This window comes from Epinephelus lanceolatus, chromosome 12, assembly GCF_041903045.1.
Source record: "Epinephelus lanceolatus isolate andai-2023 chromosome 12, ASM4190304v1, whole genome shotgun sequence".
In the NCBI taxonomy this organism is placed as follows: domain Eukaryota; kingdom Metazoa; phylum Chordata; class Actinopteri; order Perciformes; family Serranidae; genus Epinephelus; species Epinephelus lanceolatus.
Window position 1 is genome coordinate 12,486,635 of NC_135745.1, and position 19,600 is coordinate 12,506,234.

Consider the following 19,600-nt stretch of genomic DNA (forward strand, 5'->3'; position numbering starts at 1 on the left):
TTTTCTCTCATCCCACACACAAAAGCACGCCTGATATGAATCACGATGCTCACCCTCGTTGTGATTTACATCTTAAAAACCTATTTTTGAAAAATAAAACGCATATAATTTTCCTTTAAAATCATCTGAAAATCATCTTTTGTTTATCACACTTGAGTAAACAACATGTGTATATACAATACCAACTGCCAAACTGCGTTCAGTTTGTAATGGATTTCACTCCCTAATTAGCTTAATTATTAAAAGGGGAGTACAGGGTACGCAGCAGAAAAAAAGTTTGTTTTTTTTAATAATCTGTAATTATGTCATTTTTAAAACAAAACAGTGTTTATCCGTAAGCCCTGTGAATTTGTTGCCACCCCCCCCCCCCCCAAACATTTAGTCTTTATTTATTATTTGATTTGTTCATTTTATACTCAGGGTATCTAGTTTCACAGGATTATAGACCTTCCTGTGATATACTGTTATATAAATCCAAGGCTCTAAAAGAGTGTTCCAGTTTCATACATGAAAACAACATACATGACATGACTACAGTAGACAGGTTTGTGACCATAAAAGAAACATATGTTATTATTATTTATCCAGATGGGCACATGATTGCATATGAAGAAAAGGTAACGCCTGCACACTTAATCCATTCCACAAAAGTTTAAAAAAGACAACGTTTGGATCCTACTTGGATCTTCGTCAGGTTGTACCTACATTTTTGCATAATGCACACTAATAGGCTGATAAGCTCTGTGATGGTAGATGTGGTTAACCATCTGAACCACTCAGGGTGGTCAAACAGTTGACAGTAAACAATTAAATAAAGTGTAGAAAAAAACAGCAATATAAAAGCCATATTTCAAAACATCACACACATATCTTAATCTATAAAACACAGAAAATTCATCATTCCATGTATCAGTCCACATCACCTACATTCAAATATTGTACTATATTATTGTGTTAAGTTAAAACAGAAGAAATCTGGAAACTGGGTCTAAACACCCTTATAAAAAGTTAGTTAGATCAAAACCACAGCTGTTGTATTTATAAAAAAAAAAGAAGTTTTTTTTTTTTTTTTTTTTTACAAATGCTTGTACAAATACACAGTGTCAAGCTCAACTCACATCCCAGCTACATCAGCTGATCTCAGACAGCCCAATCAACTGATGGAGCAGCTGGGTGCCCTATTTAAACTGCTCTTGCCTGCCTACTGTTGCTGCTTTCTCTTCAAGCTGCTTTGCAACCAACCTCCATCCCAGCTCCTCCTTTTCAAGCTGTGTCTGACTTATCAATGTCATTTCTGTTTGCCATTGATACTGGCTCTGTTCTGTTCCCTGCTGCTCTCCCTGCTTTAGGCTTTCCATGTAGGCACATGGAAGGGCAGGGAGGTTTGCCTGTCTGCCTTATGCTTTCCACGTAAGCACATGGAAGAGGCTTTCTGCATAGGCCAGAGAAATTACAGAGGGGCCCCAGAACAAAGCCATACCACCAAATATAATACCATAAATGGAAACAAAGTTTTCTTTGCCTAAAGTGTTCCTGACTGGACTACAGTTATTTAATTTAGAGAAAATGTTTGATCTCACACTCATGATTCAGATCTCTAGGTCTAAGAGTCTGGAGAGTGAAATTGTAAAATCTTCATTTGTAAATAGCCTCCTCTTCTGAGGCACATAGCATGCTCAATACCAATGTATCTGAGAGAGGCCACTGGGTGATAAACCTCTCTGAAGTGTCACTTGTTAGTTACGCTGATCCTGGTTCCAGATGCAGCTTGTGTGTTCTGCTATCCTGGTTTTTATTACTCTTTGTTTTTCACCAAATGAATGTCGTATGATTAGTGCCCTACAAGTGGAGTCGTCAAGTTACACAGCTAATGTAGAGTTACATAATTAACATTAAGTTACGCATGTTAGGTTCAGGGAAAAGAAAAGAAACATGGTTGTGCATCGTCATGTTATGCACCTAACGTAATGTTACGTAGATTAGGTTTAGGAAAAGAAAACATGGTGATGGCATACTTGAAATTAACTCAAATTTTATTTGGTTTCACACAGGACACAAACACCGGTCTCTTGGGGGAAAGTCCTGTGTTGTTTGACCCATCCACCACCCCATCCTGCCCCTTTACGCAGACTCTTGCTGCTTATACGACTTCTGTCTTTACTCCTGTCAGCACACTGGTCACGTGATAGCAGTCTTCATGATTATGTGGGTTATACATAAATCCGTGGCTCATTATTACGTGGGTTATATACAAATTCTGGTGCATTAGTTTTTGTAGGTGTACCTACAAACAGTCCATGAAAACAGCCTGATCCAATAGTTATTGAAGCATTAGAAACAAACATTCCCAAATGCTTTAGGAATCATGAATGCCTGTACAATAGTTTGTGCCCGAGTGGATAAGTGAACAACTTGAACTGCTGATGTTGCCAGAGGAAAAGGCCGGGGATCACAGCTCAGTAGGCATATTCATCTTGCAACTAACAATAAATTACTCTTGGTTGTTAGTATATTGTTGTAGGAAGACTCCCACTCAAGTTTGGAAACCGTTACCTTTGGATCCCAAGTTGTTTCAGCTCTTGTTGTTTGATGTTTTATGGCCTGTGTTCACATTCTTTGTGGCTGTAGCTTTTGCTGCTCTCTATCAGCAAAGCCACTGCACAGAGCACACTTTTTGTTGGCATTTCCCCCTTATACTAAAAATGTGTAAGAGCAGAATAATAGGACATTTTGAATAAAATTAATCAAAGCTGTGCCGTGTGAGCAAACATGCTGCTGTTACAGGCTGTTGTATCTGAGAAGGATCCCAACCCAACGTTCTGTGTGCTGCAGAGCTAGCTGCTGTAAAAGCTGCTGTGAGGTCCCCAGTGCAGCTATCAGCACTCGGGATCTGCAGGCAGGCAGAGTGATCACTGGTGTCAGATCTGAAGCAGCAGATGCTCTGCACTGTGGAAGGCTGACTCATACTGTGGGCTGTTGAAGCTGCTGTCTGCTCTCCCGGCTGTTAGTAACTTCTCATACATAGACAATCTAGTTTCCTTAACAGTGGCTCACCTAGAGTCAGCCATATTATCTTATTATTTAAAACAAAGATTTTCACTGCATCAAACTTCCATTTAGCAGTCGTTTGAGAGAGGAAGCACAGATGTTTTTGACTGTCCTCCTAGTCCTCTGTTAAACAAATGTGATGCTATGATTATTCTCTGGAGAAGAGAGGGCATTTAATACAATCTGTTTTTTTCCCTGCTATTTTGTGAGGGATAAAAACTATATAATTCAGACACATATACAGTACAGGCCAAAAGTTTGGACACACCTTCTCATTCAATGCGTTTTCTTTATTTTCATGACTATTTACATTGTAGATTCTCACTGAAGGCATCAAAACAATGAATGAACACATGTGGAGTTATGTACTTAACAAAAAAAGGTGAAATAACTGAAAACATGTTTTATATTCTAGTTTCTTCAAAATAGCCACCCTTTGCTCTGATTACTGCTTTGCACACTCTTGGCATTCTCTCCATGAGCTTCAAGAGGTAGTCACCTGAAATGGTTTCCACTTCACAGGTGTGCCTTATCAGGGTTAATTAGTGGAATTTCTTGCTTTATCAATGGGGTTGGGACCATCAGTTGTGTTGTGCAGAAGTCAGGTTAATACACAGCCGACAGCCCTATTGGACAACTGTTAAAATTCATATTATGGCAAGAACCAATCAGCTAACTAAAGAAAAACGAGTGGCCATCATTACTTTAAGAAATGAAGGTCAGTCAGTCTGGAAAATTGCAAAAACTTTAAATGTGTCCCCAAGTGGAGTCGCAAAAACCATCAAGCGCTACAACGAAACTGGCACACATGAGGACCGACCCAGGAAAGGAAGACCAAGAGTCACCTCTGCTTCTGAGGATAAGTTCATCCGAGTCACCAGCCTCAGAAATGACAAGTTAACAGCAGCTCAGATCAGAGACCAGATGAATGCCACACAGAGTTCTAGCAGCAGACCCATCTCTAGAACAACTGTTAAGAGGAGACTGCGCCAATCAGGCCTTCATGGTCAAATAGCTGCTAGGAAACCACTGCTAAGGAGAGGCAACAAGCAGAAGAGATTTGTTTGGGCCAAGAAACACAAGGAATGGACATTAGAGCAGTGGAAATCTGTGCTTTGGTCTGATGAGTCCAAATTTGAGATCTTTGGTTCCAACCGCCGTGTCTTTGTGAGACGCAGAAAAGGTGAACGGATGGATTCCACATGCCTGGTTCCCACATGCCTGGTTCCCACTGTGAAGCATGGAGGAGGAGGTGTGATGGTGTGGGGGTGTTTTGCTGGTGACACTGTTGGGGATTTATTCAAAATTGAAGGCACACTGAATCAGCATGGCTACCACAGCATCCTGCAGCGACATGCCATCCCATCCGGTTTGCGTTTAGTATTTTTCAACAGGACAATGACCCCAAACACACCTCCAGGCTGTGTAAGGGCTATTTGACCAAGAAGGAGAGTGATGGAGTGCTGCGGCAGATGACCTGACCTCCACAGTCACCGGACCTGAACCCAATCGAGATGGTTTGGGGTGAGCTGGACCGCAGAGTGAAGGCAAAGGGGCCAACAAGTGCTAAACACCTCTGGGAACTCCTTCAAGACTGTTGGAAAACCATTTCAGGTGACTACCTCTTGAAGCTCATGGAGAGAATGCCAAGAGTGTGCAAAGCAGTAATCAGAGCAAAGGGTGGCTATTTTGAAGAAACTAGAATATAAAACATGTTTTCAGTTATTTCACCTTTTTTTGTTAAGTACATAACTCCACATGTGTTCATTCATAGTTTTGATCCCTTCAGTGAGAATCTACAATGTAAATAGTCATGAAAATAAAGAAAACGCATTGAATGAGAAGGTGTGTCCAAACTTTTGGCCTGTACTGTATGTATTTGCATTTGAAATAGTTTTTGTCCCAAAAGAAGACGAAATAAATGATTAAAACTTCAATGTAGTCGATGTCCCAACAGTGTTTTGTCACAGGGGCGAGTACTGTGTGAACTTGGATTTTGAATTTGTTTTCCTGTCCAGAAAAGTGTCAGTGACCCTCGATCATTATTGAACCACAGCGGTGCAACTGGGACTTAAATATTTTGGGAGGCCATGACAGATGTGACAAGTCACAGTTCACCCATTCATCCTATAGTATGTTCAGTTGATATTTCCTCATCCACTTTTAAGAGTGCTAACCCTCAACTTACCTTCTATTTTTGATGTAAGTGGAGAATAACTTTGTTAAAGCAAAGTGTTTCCTGTTAGTTCAAGCTTGCTGTAGGTAGGGATGGGAATGGAGAACCAATTCCAGTTGAGAACCGGTTCCAAATTGTCTCAGTGGTATTCAGGGGCGGAAATCCCGGGGGGGACAGGGGGGACATGACTCCCCCTTCAGTAAAGCTGTACCCCCCCTCATTTGAGACACAATTAATAATTTTTGAACAATGCAGTAGTATTTATTGAAAGCACAATGTAAGCGGTGCTCATTATAATCGCGCAATAATGAGCTATTTAAATCTTAAAAGATTGAGTCCCCCCCTCCCATTCCTAGTAGTCGTATATCCCACACTCTTTCCAACAGGCGGGGCTGCTTGGCAGCAGTAGCAGCGTGTGGCTGGAACCGTTGTCCACATCGCGCATCGCAGGGTAAGATGTTCACTCACACAGACACAGTTTAACTTACACAAGTTACAACACATCCCATTTACTGTTACAACAAGCCCCAGGCCCAGGCTGATAATATAAACTGTCTGCAACATTTCTCCTGCATTGTTCAAAAGCCTACTCAATTACGAGTGCTGCTAAGCTGAAAGCTAATGATTAAGCTCAGACTTTAGTGATAGTCAGAGAGGACAGGAGAGAAAGAAGAGGGAGAGGACAGGACAAGAGCAGTCAGTGGTGGAGCAATGGGTACCTGTCTGTAGGCTCTCCGCCTGTCAGTGAGACAAACATGAATGACGTGCAGTCTAACTGACGAGGAGCGGTCATTACGCGCGACTATTACGCACGGTTGTGGCGGAGCAGCTCGTATGGGTACCTGTCTGTAGGCTCTCCACCTGTCAGTGAGACAAACATGAAAGACGTGCAGACGAGGAGCGGTCATTACGCGCGACTGTTACGCATGGTTGTGGCGGAGCGGCTCGTAGGTAATGGACCTGTCTGTAGGCTCTCCACCTGTCAGTGAGACAAACATGACAGACGTGCAGTCTAACTGACGAGGAGCGCTCATTATGCGAAACTATTATGCACGGTTGTGAGGTGCGCAGTGGCAGATCTCACAGCACACTGTTTACAAACCAGTTTACCAGTTTAATTGCGGGAAATGTTTAGTTGTTAAGCCATTTCTCATAAGTATAAACATTCACTCTGCCTGCTGGAGAGAGAGAGAGAGAAGATTAAAGCGTCAAATTGCGGTAAAAGATGCTGTATAAAAGACAGGCTACAACTTGTTTTCCTTGTCCCCCCCTGGAATTATTCTCTAAAATTTTACTGTTTATTGTCCCCCCCAACTATGAAATGGGATATTTGCCCCTGGCGGTATTGTACGCCTCTGAGTGTGTGGCTTTTTTCTCTGACAGATGGGCATTGCAAAACAATGACATCAGACTCATACCTCTACGCTGCTGGAGACTTTCAGCAAGAAGGAGTCATGGTGGAGAGGAAGAAATGGTCCAAGTGTGGCCTTGTTTTACAACAAAATGTGACAGTGCATCTCTGCATACTGTAAAATATAAAATCATTTTAAGTAAGGGTGGAAACACAAGCAATATGCTCAAACATCTCTCTGCGCAACAAAGGCTTAAATTCCAGGGATGCCATGTATTGGACACTCTGCGCACGAGTGCCACTGCTTCCCCACCGAGGAGCACGTCCTTCACAAACGACAAATATCCTGTCATAATGACATTAGTGCTTTGCAAGCAGGTTCAGGAAATATTAACCTATCTTTGACGTAGAAAACCTAAATGAAAGTGAATGCTGTGCAAACGTTCTCTCATTTCATCTATTGTAGATGATGACATCATGACTGTTGCTACTGCTAGCTCTCAGGCTACATCCAGCTCGGCTCCCCCATCAGTTTTTGTCTTTCCTCCCTGCACTGCACGGGCAACACATTTTCACTTCGACCTCCTCACATATTGACATTTTGGTCATGGACTTTCCATGGCCACATATGACTTGAAAGGTACCCTGACTGCGTTGGTTGTTGACGTTCTGGGACATCGAGTCAAGTTCTGCCTGTTACATGCATTGTATTCTTTCAAGACACACTTTTCACAGGAACGTTAACGTTTACATACAGTCTCTTTCAAAATAAATGCACTACGCCGATACAACACTGCAAATTGATGTTCAGTTTCCTTCAACAACAAAAACACGTGGTTAGGGTTTGCTTTAGAATCTTACGGGACAGGTGAAAGTCAGTGTTTGTTGGATCCATCTATCACCCCTCCTGCCTGCCTTGCTTGGACTTTCGCCGCCTTAACTTTCGTCCCGCTGCTTTTCACCCTGATGAAGCCAGGCACCATTTAACTATAATGGCAACCGGCTGCATATCATGCCACTGTTAAAGGACGCCTTTTTCCCTTGGTGTCTGACACTGCAAGTCACTGCCCAAGTGCCAGATTTCGATGACTTTGGAGTGATCGATAATGCCATTGATAATGCCATCAGTACCAATAAAATCGTATCAATTCCCATCTTTAGTTATAGGCATCCTTGTGCACTTGACACTGAAACAAGAACCTGACCCTGTTCACATCTGCGCACATTTTGATGTTAAGCTTTCAGTTTCTTTTACCAGTGACTGATGATTTCTTGTGTTCTTATTCAACTGCTGCTCATAGGGATCTTTGTTTCTGTCTGCCCTTGGAAGTATGGTTGAATCATTGTACAGGGTTGTGCTCTCCATGTGGAAACAAACCCTTTGTTCAAAATAACATCTATTTTTAAAGAGGACTCTCTACAACCAAAAAGCATGAAAGATCATTCAAACATATAGAGTAGGAAAAAGACAAACTTTAAAGACAACTGTGACTTCCTATAGACTTTCCTTTGCTGGTCAGCCTAACTTTGACGTGATTGCACATGTGTAATTATCATGTTCATTGTTGAATGAACACACAGGTGTCGCCAACTCAACCAGGACTGAAAGTTTTAGAAAAAGGTTAGACCTCTAAAGGATCAGTTGAATGTCAGCGGAAACAAGGAAGCAGACAACTGCTAATTCCCATAATTAAATTTATTTCAAAGTAAGTGATTTTCACAATTTGCATACAATCTCTCTCCTCTGCCCTGCCTTCCTTCGGCGTCATCAGAGTCATTGGAAGAGGACGCCTGGTGTTGAGCGAGATAACATGGCATCCTGCAGGTGTCTGGAGGCCGCTCCTTTTCTGCATTTGAATTCAGCTGAGGGAGCCGAGGGGAGGTCAGATGAGTCCACAGCAGATAGGAAGCAATTAGCTTGGAGTTCGGATATTGAGCTTTAAATGTGGTCTCCCAGCGCACACACATGCACACACACGCGCACACACACACACACTCCCCATCCTGCTGGCTTCGCTTGCGTCAATGCTGTTTTAACTGAATGCTTAATTTGTTATTCCTTCATTCTCTGCAGTTTTTCTTCACAGTTTAGAGAAATGTTAGTGACTTTGTGTTTCTAAATTAACTGCTGTGAGCATGGACCGTAAAATATACTGAACTATCCAAAGTAAAGTATTTTAGGATTTTAGTCTCATTGTCGTGCAACCACCTCGCATCATAGTTTTGGGACTGTTATTATTGGAGAGCAGCTCATGTTTGATATAAAATTAGAGTCTATTAGGTAACCAAATAACTCAAGTTGTCAGATAATTGCAGTGCAGTAAAAAGTACAAAATTGGCCTGCCTGTGAGGTTGAAGGTCTCCCAAAGTGGAAAGACTCAAATAAAAGAACTACAAAACTGTACTCAAGTACCAACCCTACTTCCTAAAAATATGTTTATATACTACTAAATGGACATTACTGCCCCTGATTATTTTAGATGGCAAGGTTTTCTCCCACATACTGTCACAAAGTGGATGGGATGGATTGTTGTTAAACCACAAATATGCAACAAATATGTAGGAAACAATATCGCACACATTATGCTTTTATTAAAATAATGGAAATGTCGTAAATTGTTACAGTAATCTGCCATGGATAACCTTCCAACTAATGTAACATAACAAGTTTTTTTTTGTAGCTATTGCCGTAAAACAGCTCTAATGTGCGTTGATGCTTGAAAAGGGTTTGATTACCCTCATGTTTTTCCCCATGTTCCATCTCTCCCTCCATATACAGTACAGGCCAAAAGTTTGGACACACCTTCTCATTCAATGCGTTTTCTTTATTTTCATGACTATTTACATTGTAGATTCTCACTGAAGGCATCAAAACTATGAATGAACACATGTGGAGTTATGTACTTAACAAAAAAAAGGTGAAATAACTGAAAACATGTTTTATATTCTAGTTTCTTCAAAATAGCCACCCTTTGCTCTGATTACTGCTTTGCACACTCTTGGCGTTCTCTCGATGAGCTTCAAGAGGTAGTCACCTGAAATGGTTTCCACTTCACAGGTGTGCCTTATCAGGGTTAATTAGTGGAATTTCTTGCTTTATCAATGGGGTTGGGACCATCAGTTGTGTTGTGCAGAAGTCAGGTTAATACACAGCCGACAGCCCTATTGGACAACTGTTAAAATTCATATTATGGCAAGAACCAATCAGCTAACTAAAGAAAAACGAGTGGCCATCATTACTTTAAGAAATGAAGGTCAGTCAGTCCGGAAAATTTGCAAAAACTTTAAATGTGTCCCCAAGTGGAGTCGCAAAAACCATCAAGCGCTACAACGAAACTGGCACACATGAGGACCGACCCAGGAAAGGAAGACCAAGAGTCACCTCTGCTTCTGAGGATAAGTTCATCCGAGTCACCAGCCTCAGAAATCGCAAGTTAACAGCAGCTCAGATCAGAGACCAGATGAATGCCACACAGAGTTCTAGCAGCAGACCCATCTCTAGAACAACTGTTAAGAGGAGACTGCGCCAATCAGGCCTTCATGGTCAAATAGCTGCTAGGAAACCACTGCTAAGGAGAGGCAACAAGCAGAAGAGATTTGTTTGGGCCAAGAAACACAAGGAATGGACATTAGAGCAGTGGAAATCTGTGCTTTGGTCTGATGAGTCCAAATTTGAGATCTTTGGTTCCAACCGCCGTGTCTTTGTGAGACGCAGAAAAGGTGAACGGATGGATTCCACATGCCTGGTTCCCACATGCCTGGTTCCCACTGTGAAGCATGGAGGAGGAGGTGTGATGGTGTGGGGGTGTTTTGCTGGTGACACTGTTGGGGATTTATTCAAAATTGAAGGCACACTGAACCAGCATGGCTACCACAGCATCCTGCAGCAACATGCCATCCCATCCGGTTTGCGTTTAGTTGGACGATCATTTATTTTTCAACAGGACAATGACCCCAAACACACCTCCAGGCTGTGTAAGGGCTATTTGACCAAGAAGGAGAGTGATGGAGTGCTGCGGCAGATGACCTGGCCTCCACAGTCACCGGACCTGAACCCAATCGAGATGGTTTGGGGTGAGCTGGACCGCAGAGTGAAGGCAAAGGGGCCAACAAGTGCTAAACACCTCTGGGAACTCCTTCAAGACTGTTGGAAAACCATTTCAGGTGACTACCTCTTGAAGCTCATGGAGAGAATGCCAAGAGTGTGCAAAGCAGTAATCAGAGCAAAGGGTGGCTATTTTGAAGAAACTAGAATATAAAACATGTTTTCAGTTATTTCACCTTTTTTTGTTAAGTACATAACTCCACGTGTTCATTCATAGTTTTGATGCCTTCAGTGAGAATCTACAATGTAAATAGTCATGAAAATAAAGAAAACGCATTGAATGAGAAGGTGTGTCCAAACTTTTGGCCTGTACTGTACCTGATAGCTGGATTTATGTCTGAATAGATTTTGAATCTGATATGTTTGAATAACCACAGGCAAGTGGTGCAAGAAAAATAACATTGTGACAGAGTGATAAAACATGTAGGGTCGTGAATCCCAAAGTTTTTATATCTAAGACCCCACTACTTTTAAATTGTTTTGCATTTTTGAGATGAAGCAGTTGACATGGGCAGTCTAAGGTGCTCAGTTGTTGTGGTAGAAAGTAGAGCATGGCAGTTTGAAGGTATGGAGTATTCTCTTTTTTTTTTTTTTTTTTTTTTTTGAACAAATTAACCCGCAAGCCAACGCAGCTGTCAGCCGTCGCCCTACCAGTTTGGGAGCTCTCCTGGTCAGTGTCCGCCAACCGCCTTTAATATGATCATTTACATTTAGAGTAAGTATACAGTTCTGTTCATGTTATAAGTTGTGAGTGGTCATGGAAATTGTATTATGTGTCCCTGAAAAGTCATGGAAAAGTTATGAAGATATAAAATATGTGGGGACCCTGAATAAAACTAGCAACTTCTTTTCACATCCTCTAACGTAGAATGAGGGGCAACTGAATTGGATTATGTGCACATATAAATAAATTAAACCAGTTTCTGATAACTTTTTGCCAAAATCAACGGTGAAGTATTGTTCCATTGTTGTTCCAAACATCGTGTGCCCACACATGTGCCATTCTTTTCTTTGTCTGCACATATACTGTAATTCCATTAGATCAGGGTTCAGGGTGAGGTAGGTTTCTCATTTTTTAGTTTGAGAAAGCCGACATGCACAAACACGACAGAGGTCATTCTCATTGTGGAACACTGCCAAAGGCATTTCATTTGTTAAATGGCTGCACAGACTTTGTGTTTTTGCCTCTGACCTTGTCACTCCCTGTCAACACGCACTTTAAATCACAAAATGAGGGAGCAGGGAGTGATGATAACAAGCCCTCTGTCTACGACTTTCCTCACCTCCACAGTATTCACCTCGCCACCGAACAGCACTTCCCACATCTCTTTCTCACACCTGTCTGACCTGTCTCTGTCTGAGAGCTTTTGTTTCTCTCTTTTATACTTTTATTTGCCTTCTGTCTCAGTTCAGATGTTTGATGTTACCCTAAGATGTCCAGACATATTTAGCATCCACTCAAATTTCTCTTATGGATGGTACTCCTGTGCCCATCTGCTATGTCTGCCACGTCACACTCTCAGCATATTGTTCAAGTACGTCTTCCGTTTCTTAGCTATATTCCTCACGGCCTTCCACCTGTCATAAGGAATGAAGGCAGGACTGGATTCTAGAGAAATAGTTTGAATATGTTTTCGGCACAAAGTACGAGTTTTCATTTAGCTTGATTAGAAAGTGTCAAATTATAAAAGCTTTACTTTATCACACATTTGAATTTCAAAGAGTTTCCTTTGGCCTCATTAACATTTACCTAATGTCGCCACATACACAAGAAAAGTTCCTGAACTTTAGTTGCATGAATGGGAGAAAAACAGTTTTGCCTAATCATTTCAGTAAGCTGCAAGTACATCAGAGTTTCATTAAGGAGCAGAGAAATATAAACCTCTATTTACATATATTTGCCAGGGAAAACACCAACTCAAGGGTCTGTCCTCTTGTTTTCTATAGTGCATAGCAAATCATGTGCTAACCATATTGTAAGTTCACAGGAAGTATTAGGACATTTGTTTTACTCCTTGACATGAGTTTAATTTGTGTTCTTTTTCTACTTGTCTCTTCCTTCAATACTTTGTTTTCTGTCCTCTACTCTCCTCCTCCTCCCACCTGCCTCCTCTTCATGATCATCAGTGGACTACAGACAGATGAAGGCCTCCACCTGATGGAAATCCTGGCTCGCAGGGCTAAAATCCAGATGACGGACTTCGCCAAGCTCTCGTACGTATTTCTGCTTTTTATCATTTGCACTCCAGCACTAAATCACAGGGTGCCCACTCCTCCCTGCTGTGTTAATGCTGTTTGTTCTCATAGAGTGAGCAGTCTGGACTGAAAATCACCATCCAACCTAAAGTTAGTATTTATCCTCAAGGTTGAAACCACTCATTTTTCCAACTGTGTGGTGGAGTGTCATTAAAATACACAAATCTGCACATTTACCGTGTTTGCCACCACTCTGAATAATCTATTGCTATTGAGAATGTTGATCTGTTTGCACCTGTTCCGGTTTAAAATGCCAATAAATGAAGTCTGCTCAAACAGAGCCAGCACACTGGAAGTGACACATTTCACACCATTCATGTGTTTTCACAAGCATAAACCCGGCAGTGTCAAGCTGCTGACTAGAGTGTTTTCCAGGTTTTGCAATGGCGGATTCACATGAATGGCAGATTTTCACAAAATCATCCACAAAAGATCTAAGCTGTGGACCCTTCGCCCTTTTAAAACATTTGCATATATCAGATTTAAAACATAGATACAATTTATCTGTCTGATATCTATGTTTAACTCAAATTATGATCACATAACAGGTAAGATAATTTATTTAAATTCAATTTCTCATATACAGTTAAATGTCACATAGCACTTTTTATTAGCTAGTGATGTTACTCATATTTATTTAGCTTTTGGAGGCACAGTGGTACAGTGGTTAGCATTGTCACCCGGTGAGTGGTTTGTACCCCGAGGTGGGAAGCCCTTCTGTGTGGAGTCTGCGTGTTCTCCCCATGTCAATGTGGTTTTTACTCTGGGTCCTCTGGCTTCCTCCCACAATCCAAAGACATGCAGATTAAGTTAATTGGTGACTCTAAATTGCCCATAGGTGTAGATTGTTTGCTGGCTCTATGTGTCAGCCTTGCAATAGTCTAGTGACATGTCCAGGTTGTACCCCGCCTCTTCCCCAGTGTCAGCTAGGTTAAGCTCCACAATTAGAGAAAAGCTGATGAACATAGTAAAGCTACTAACAGCTAAAGAGACAGATATTTCCCTCAAGAGTTGGTGGAGACCAAACCAAAACATAGTGCAACAGTGTTCCTCTTTGTCAACTTACAACTCAATAAATCTCTTAGCGTTGCTTTAAATTTGATCGTTATTATGATTATTGGTGGTATAAAGCCATTTATTTTTTGGCTGTTAAAGATGCAAGTTATCAGCAAACTTACAAACACACTAAGTTGTCTTGCTATCTTAGGGTGGACTTTTCATTGATTACCTTTATTTTCTGGCCCCAGTTGTTCAGAGATTGCGCGTTCAAATTTCTAAGGATGTCTTTATTCCTTTGGACGCATTCATTTAATTTAAATTATTTTTATTTATTTTATGTGACACAGGACCATGATCAAATGGTATGAAGCACAAACATAAGATACAATAATGGCAACATGATGCAACATATAATGGCCAAAGTACAACAAATGCCACTTAAAGAAGGAAAGGAAATCCTTAAAAAAGGCACCTAGTTTACCATTAACTTTTAGCTTATGTGACTGTAATAACAAAATTAATTTAAACATAGATTGGTGGTTTAAATAATAACTTTTGCTATAATTTCTTAAGATTATATTCTGACATTCAAACAACATATGCCACTTATCTCCCAAACCGATGTTGTTACAAAGGTTGTAGATCCTATGGCTTCTTTTCAGCCTTTTATATTGTCCAGTGACTTTAGGAATTCTGGTGTCACGCTTAAATTCCAAATTGCCTGCCTGTACTTTAGTTTTCATGCAACAGATACTTTTACAGTTTAAGCTCTTGTGTATATTCTACATAAATATCTCATGTTGCCATACGTCTGAGCTCACTTTCACCTCTGCAACCTTTAGTCATCCAAAACACTTTTTTCTGCAAAGGTCTGCAGTGATGTCAACATATATCTTCTCTGAAGCACAGAGAGATCTGCATGGCTACCTCCAACATCAAACAAAGTTTAAACTTCAAAATAAACTGTGTAAGCTGTGCAGGTTACTGTTTTGGACCCTAGAACTGTGGTGAGTCCTGCTCTGAGTGGACTGCCAGGTTTCAGCTTTAGCAATGTGTTCAGGGAGCTAAAAATACACACATTTTAATGCTCATAATGTCCTTCTAAAACTCTCTTTGCCCTGTAATAGAGCAGCGCCTCTGGACATGAAGTCCTGCCAGCTATCACACAGCCAAGCAGTTGAATTAAATAAAAAAAAATTACATCTGTAAGAAAACTTCAAATTCATCACTGTAACTTCCAAAATCACATATGACTCCATCTTCAGACTAGAAATTCGGAGGAGCAGAGGACTGTAGATGACTCATCGTGTTTATAGTGCACTTTACGTTCCCGACATCGACCGTCTCGTACCTGTAGGCTCAAGTGGGCGGCAATTTTCTCAAAGGGCAAGCATCTCGTACTGAAACTCTTCAGATATTCCCCATGGAAGATGAGCAGCATTGGCTCCTCTGCTGTTACCTCCCCAGCATGTCAGATCAGAGAGGGCAAACTGGTGGGATCAAAACGGAGAGATTTTCCAGTGGCACAAGGCGTTAAAATCAGAAGTGAAAAAGGGAAAGGAAAAACAGTGCCCTCGCAGAGTAGAAATACAAGGACGTCGCCTTATTTTCATTCTGTCAACACATTTTCCTGCTCTGGGGGGGGGAAGAAAGCAATGAGAGCTGCTCCTCTGCGTTATTGACATGTTGGAGTCGAGCCGCCGCTGACTGCAATCATTTATTAATGAGACTGAACTCTGCCTGAACCCTCTTTCTCTCTTTCTCCATGTGTCTTTCTCTTTTTCACTCATTCTCTGTCTTTGCCTCTGTCTTCTTCTTCTCTGCTTCTCGATCTGCTTCTTTCCTGGTCTGACTCAATGTATTTCTGTCCTCTCTCTCCTTTTTTAGACTTGTTAATATTTCCCCCCATAGGTGACTTTGCAGTGGGTTGTGAACATTTTCAATGTGGTGAGCTGCAACAGAAAAACAAGCGCTGCTGCAGTGGTTTGCAGTTGGACCAACTGCTGGGGATTATAGTCAGTGTACAGACAGTATACTGTATAGTGTGTGTAAATAAAAGTGTGTGTGTGTGTGTTACTGTACAGGCCTTTATGGTCACAGCTAAAAAGATGCAAAGAAACTTCTTTCAATTTGGGTCTTATTTGGTTGACCGTCATCTCTATCAGTCATGATAACACTGCACCTCATAGCGTTATTTTCTGAAATTACATGTAAATGTAGAAGTTAAAAAGGATCTGTCAAAGGTCATACCCAACAACGTACTTCACCCACAGAATGACCATATGAAAATTATACCTTGAAATTGTGAAGAAAACTTTGTTTTCTCGCATGCTTCCACAGAAAATGGCAACATAAGCCCCGATGCCACCAAGCAGTCCGGTTCAGTTCAGTTCATTTCAGTTTGGTACACATTTTTTCCATTTCCATTGTGAAATGTTGTGGATGCTACTAATGGAACTCTTCCTTACCTTCTCTATTTCTGCAGTCCCTTAATGTTTACTTCTAATGTTGCTCAATGCATGATGATGTGAATCCAATAACACACCTTAAATTTCAATGTCACAACTTTGACCATTCCATTGCTATTATTGGCTCTATTGGATGACATACACTTTAAGTAATGAGTGAATTTTTAAGTGTTGAAAAAGTATACTTAATTTCGGCTTCAATATGTGAGCTGCATATATTCTTATCCTCACTTGGAGAAAAAAAAAATTTAGAGTGTCGTTTTGGTGTGCTCCAGCAGTACTAAACCCCTGCTCTTATCTGAGACGGACTAAATGCAGAAACCTGCTATTTTTTTGAATATCCCTCTGACTCTGTCTCACTACAGCCTGTTCTATTTTGTTTTGAAAATTTTGGTGCGCAACCCGTACTGTGAACATGGTAAACAAGGTGCAGACCCCTCTGTGTCACCGGTGAAGAGGAAATACAGCAAAAGCTGGACAGAGCAGTGAGTGACAACAACCCCGCTCACATTTAAGAGTAGCGGTTGCGGTGGAAAAGCTAAACAAATCTATTGTCTCGGTACCATATCTGAAGGGGTAGGAGGGATTTATATTTGAGTTGCAGACCCTACACGGTAGCCTACGCACTTGGGGTCCGTTTCAGAAAGGAGGTTCAACAAACTCTGAGCCTAACCCTGAACTCTGAGTTGAGTAACTCTGAGATGGAAAACTCTGGGTTACAGGTTTCAGAACAGGTGATTTCAATTGATTCAATCAACACAGAGTTTGTTCACTCTGAGTTAAGCGCGCGCACCACGACTTTAAAAAGCCGTCGTCAATGGAGCCCCGATACCACGATTCACCATGGCAACAAGCTACAAGAAAAGGTCTGCATTTTTTTACTCCTCTGGAGTTGGATATTTTAATGCGCTCATACAGCGAATTTGAAGCTGTTTTCAGGAAGAAGAGTAACACGGTTGCAGCAGCGAAGGAACGGGAGTCGGCGTGGGAGAACATTACTGCTTGAGTCAATGCGTAGCCTAAGTTTAAATTTATTTTATACATTTATGCAATCACAATAATGTTAGGCTACAGATGCAAACAGGTGGAATGGTGTTAAAGCTAAAATTTAGTTCACTTAGATGCAATCCCACCTAATTATTTTTCAAGTGAAAATGGTCTAAAAATAAGTTACTTTTAGGTGTGATTTGTTTTGACTAGAAATAAGACACATATTCTTGGTATGATTTTGAGTTTTTGCAGTGTGATGCAGTCTGACATTTTGAGACAGTCAATCTACCTGCACATTAATGCTGTGAATGGACTTCCTATTCACATAGTCTCCTTCATTTTGTGAAGGAGCAATGATGGGAATGTGGGTTCCATCAATGCTCCCTATCACACCGGGAAATCCTAAAAGAAATTAAAATGACTAATCCCAGTCTGAGGATGCAGCACCATGTCATTAACCATGTTAACCATGTCATTAGTTTTCTACATCATTCACCTGCAATCCTGTGGAACTCCTCCTTGATGACCCTCACAGGTTTATGTCCAGGGAACACAACAAAAGAGTTTAATAGACGTTTCAGAGCTAGGGACACTTTTCTCACGGCTCTGCAGACAGTGGCCTTACTGATATATTCTGCATCTCCGATATTATACAGAAAACTCCCGTTTGAAAAAAACAAAGAGCAACACAAAGAATCTGGGTAGATGAAAGTGCACATCCACGGTTGGTGACGTTGGTTATGTCACGACAGATGAGGTTATGGATATAAATGATGGACTGTGATGTGAAACTGTACCGTTCAAAAAGAAAATGTTCTGGAAACGATAATACGTCAATTCTGGGCCTGTGAATAATCTCCCGACGAATGTGTAACTCCCTCCTCAGTAACACTGCCTCTTCGTCCACAGGGTCCTCCAGAACGGACATGCCATGGTCGAAAAAAGTAGATTTAGAACTAGAACACACTTTAGGATGCGACTTTACCTTGAGGACAGATGATCAAACCCGCTGAAACCCGCACGACACTAAACAAATGAATGAATGGTTTAAGTTACCTCCCTTTCTGAAACGGAAAACCCAGAGTTTCCCTCATTTCAGGGTTAACAGACACAGAGTTTTCACTAAGCCTGCTTTGTGAAACGGACCCCTGGCCTACACTGTTGTGAGCATTTATAGGGTGCGGTGTTGTGTGTGTGACGCTCTACAGTTACACCTCCAAACCACTAGTCTGCGACGGAGGTTTCAGTGAGGTGCCATAAAGTTAAGTTAATTCAAAACACACCCAAAGCACACAAGTACACAAATCTGCCTCACTAGCATTTACAGACAAAGCATTTGTCTTTGGCTGGAGACATTTTACCCACAAATACAACATGCTAATGTTTTTAGCACAAGCATTTTACATACTAATTAGCGTAGCGGCTAGTGGACATCTTGTTACTCATATGTAGCCTGGGAAAACAGCAACATTTAAGGTAACACTACAAAATTTGGCTCCATTACAACTAACAAGGTTCACTGACAAAACGTGTCTTATACTAAACATATTTTCCAAAAAATACAACATGCTAACGTTTTTAGCACAAGCCTAAAACAATATACATTGAATAAATTAGCCTAGGGACGAGCAGTAATTTCCTCAGCTTGTATGAAGCCAGGATAAATCCCGCAGTATAAATCCTGATGGATAAATCACACACAAGACCTAAAATGCTATTTTTCTGGAGGCTTCATTATCTTCACTTTTTATTGTGTCTTATCTGTAAAATTAAAGCTTTTTTTCCACTAAGGGAAATGGATTTCATCTTACAAAAACAGACAGGAGGTCTGCGTTGCGGCAACGCATGGTAGAGCCACGGCGGTACGGCATTGATTCGACATAGAAGTATAAATTCCGCCTTACTTTTGGTTCTAACGATACTATACTGAAAGAATCATTAATTTTGGGGACCATGTTTAACAACAGCAAAACTATATCAGAAAATCCGTTCTCTCCCAACTCTTGCAGTATAATCCAAGTTTCATTTAATCAGTTTTATGCTCAGTACTTTCCAAAACACGTGTAATTTGAGAAAAGCCTTACAATTTAAATCTGAAATGAAAGTGAGGCTTATCTATAAACTCTTTAAAGCCAGACTACTAAGGTTTTAACAAAAATGTATGTGTTTGGGAAGTACTGAGAATTTTGACTGGATAAATGAGACTT

The 19,600-nt window shown here is 41.0% G+C and overlaps 1 protein-coding gene across 2 annotated transcripts in view; it reads left to right on the plus strand.

The window, feature by feature from the left end:
- The window catches only part of LOC117272151 (receptor-type tyrosine-protein phosphatase N2-like), a 315,897-nt gene that overhangs the window by 96,021 nt on the left and 200,276 nt on the right, over positions 1–19,600 (plus strand). For both annotated transcript variants that reach the window (XM_078172961.1, XM_078172962.1), the window contains exon 10: positions 12,808–12,894. In XM_078172961.1, coding sequence (XP_078029087.1) covers positions 12,808–12,894 — 87 coding nt within the window. The remainder of the gene's footprint in view (positions 1–12,807; positions 12,895–19,600) is intronic.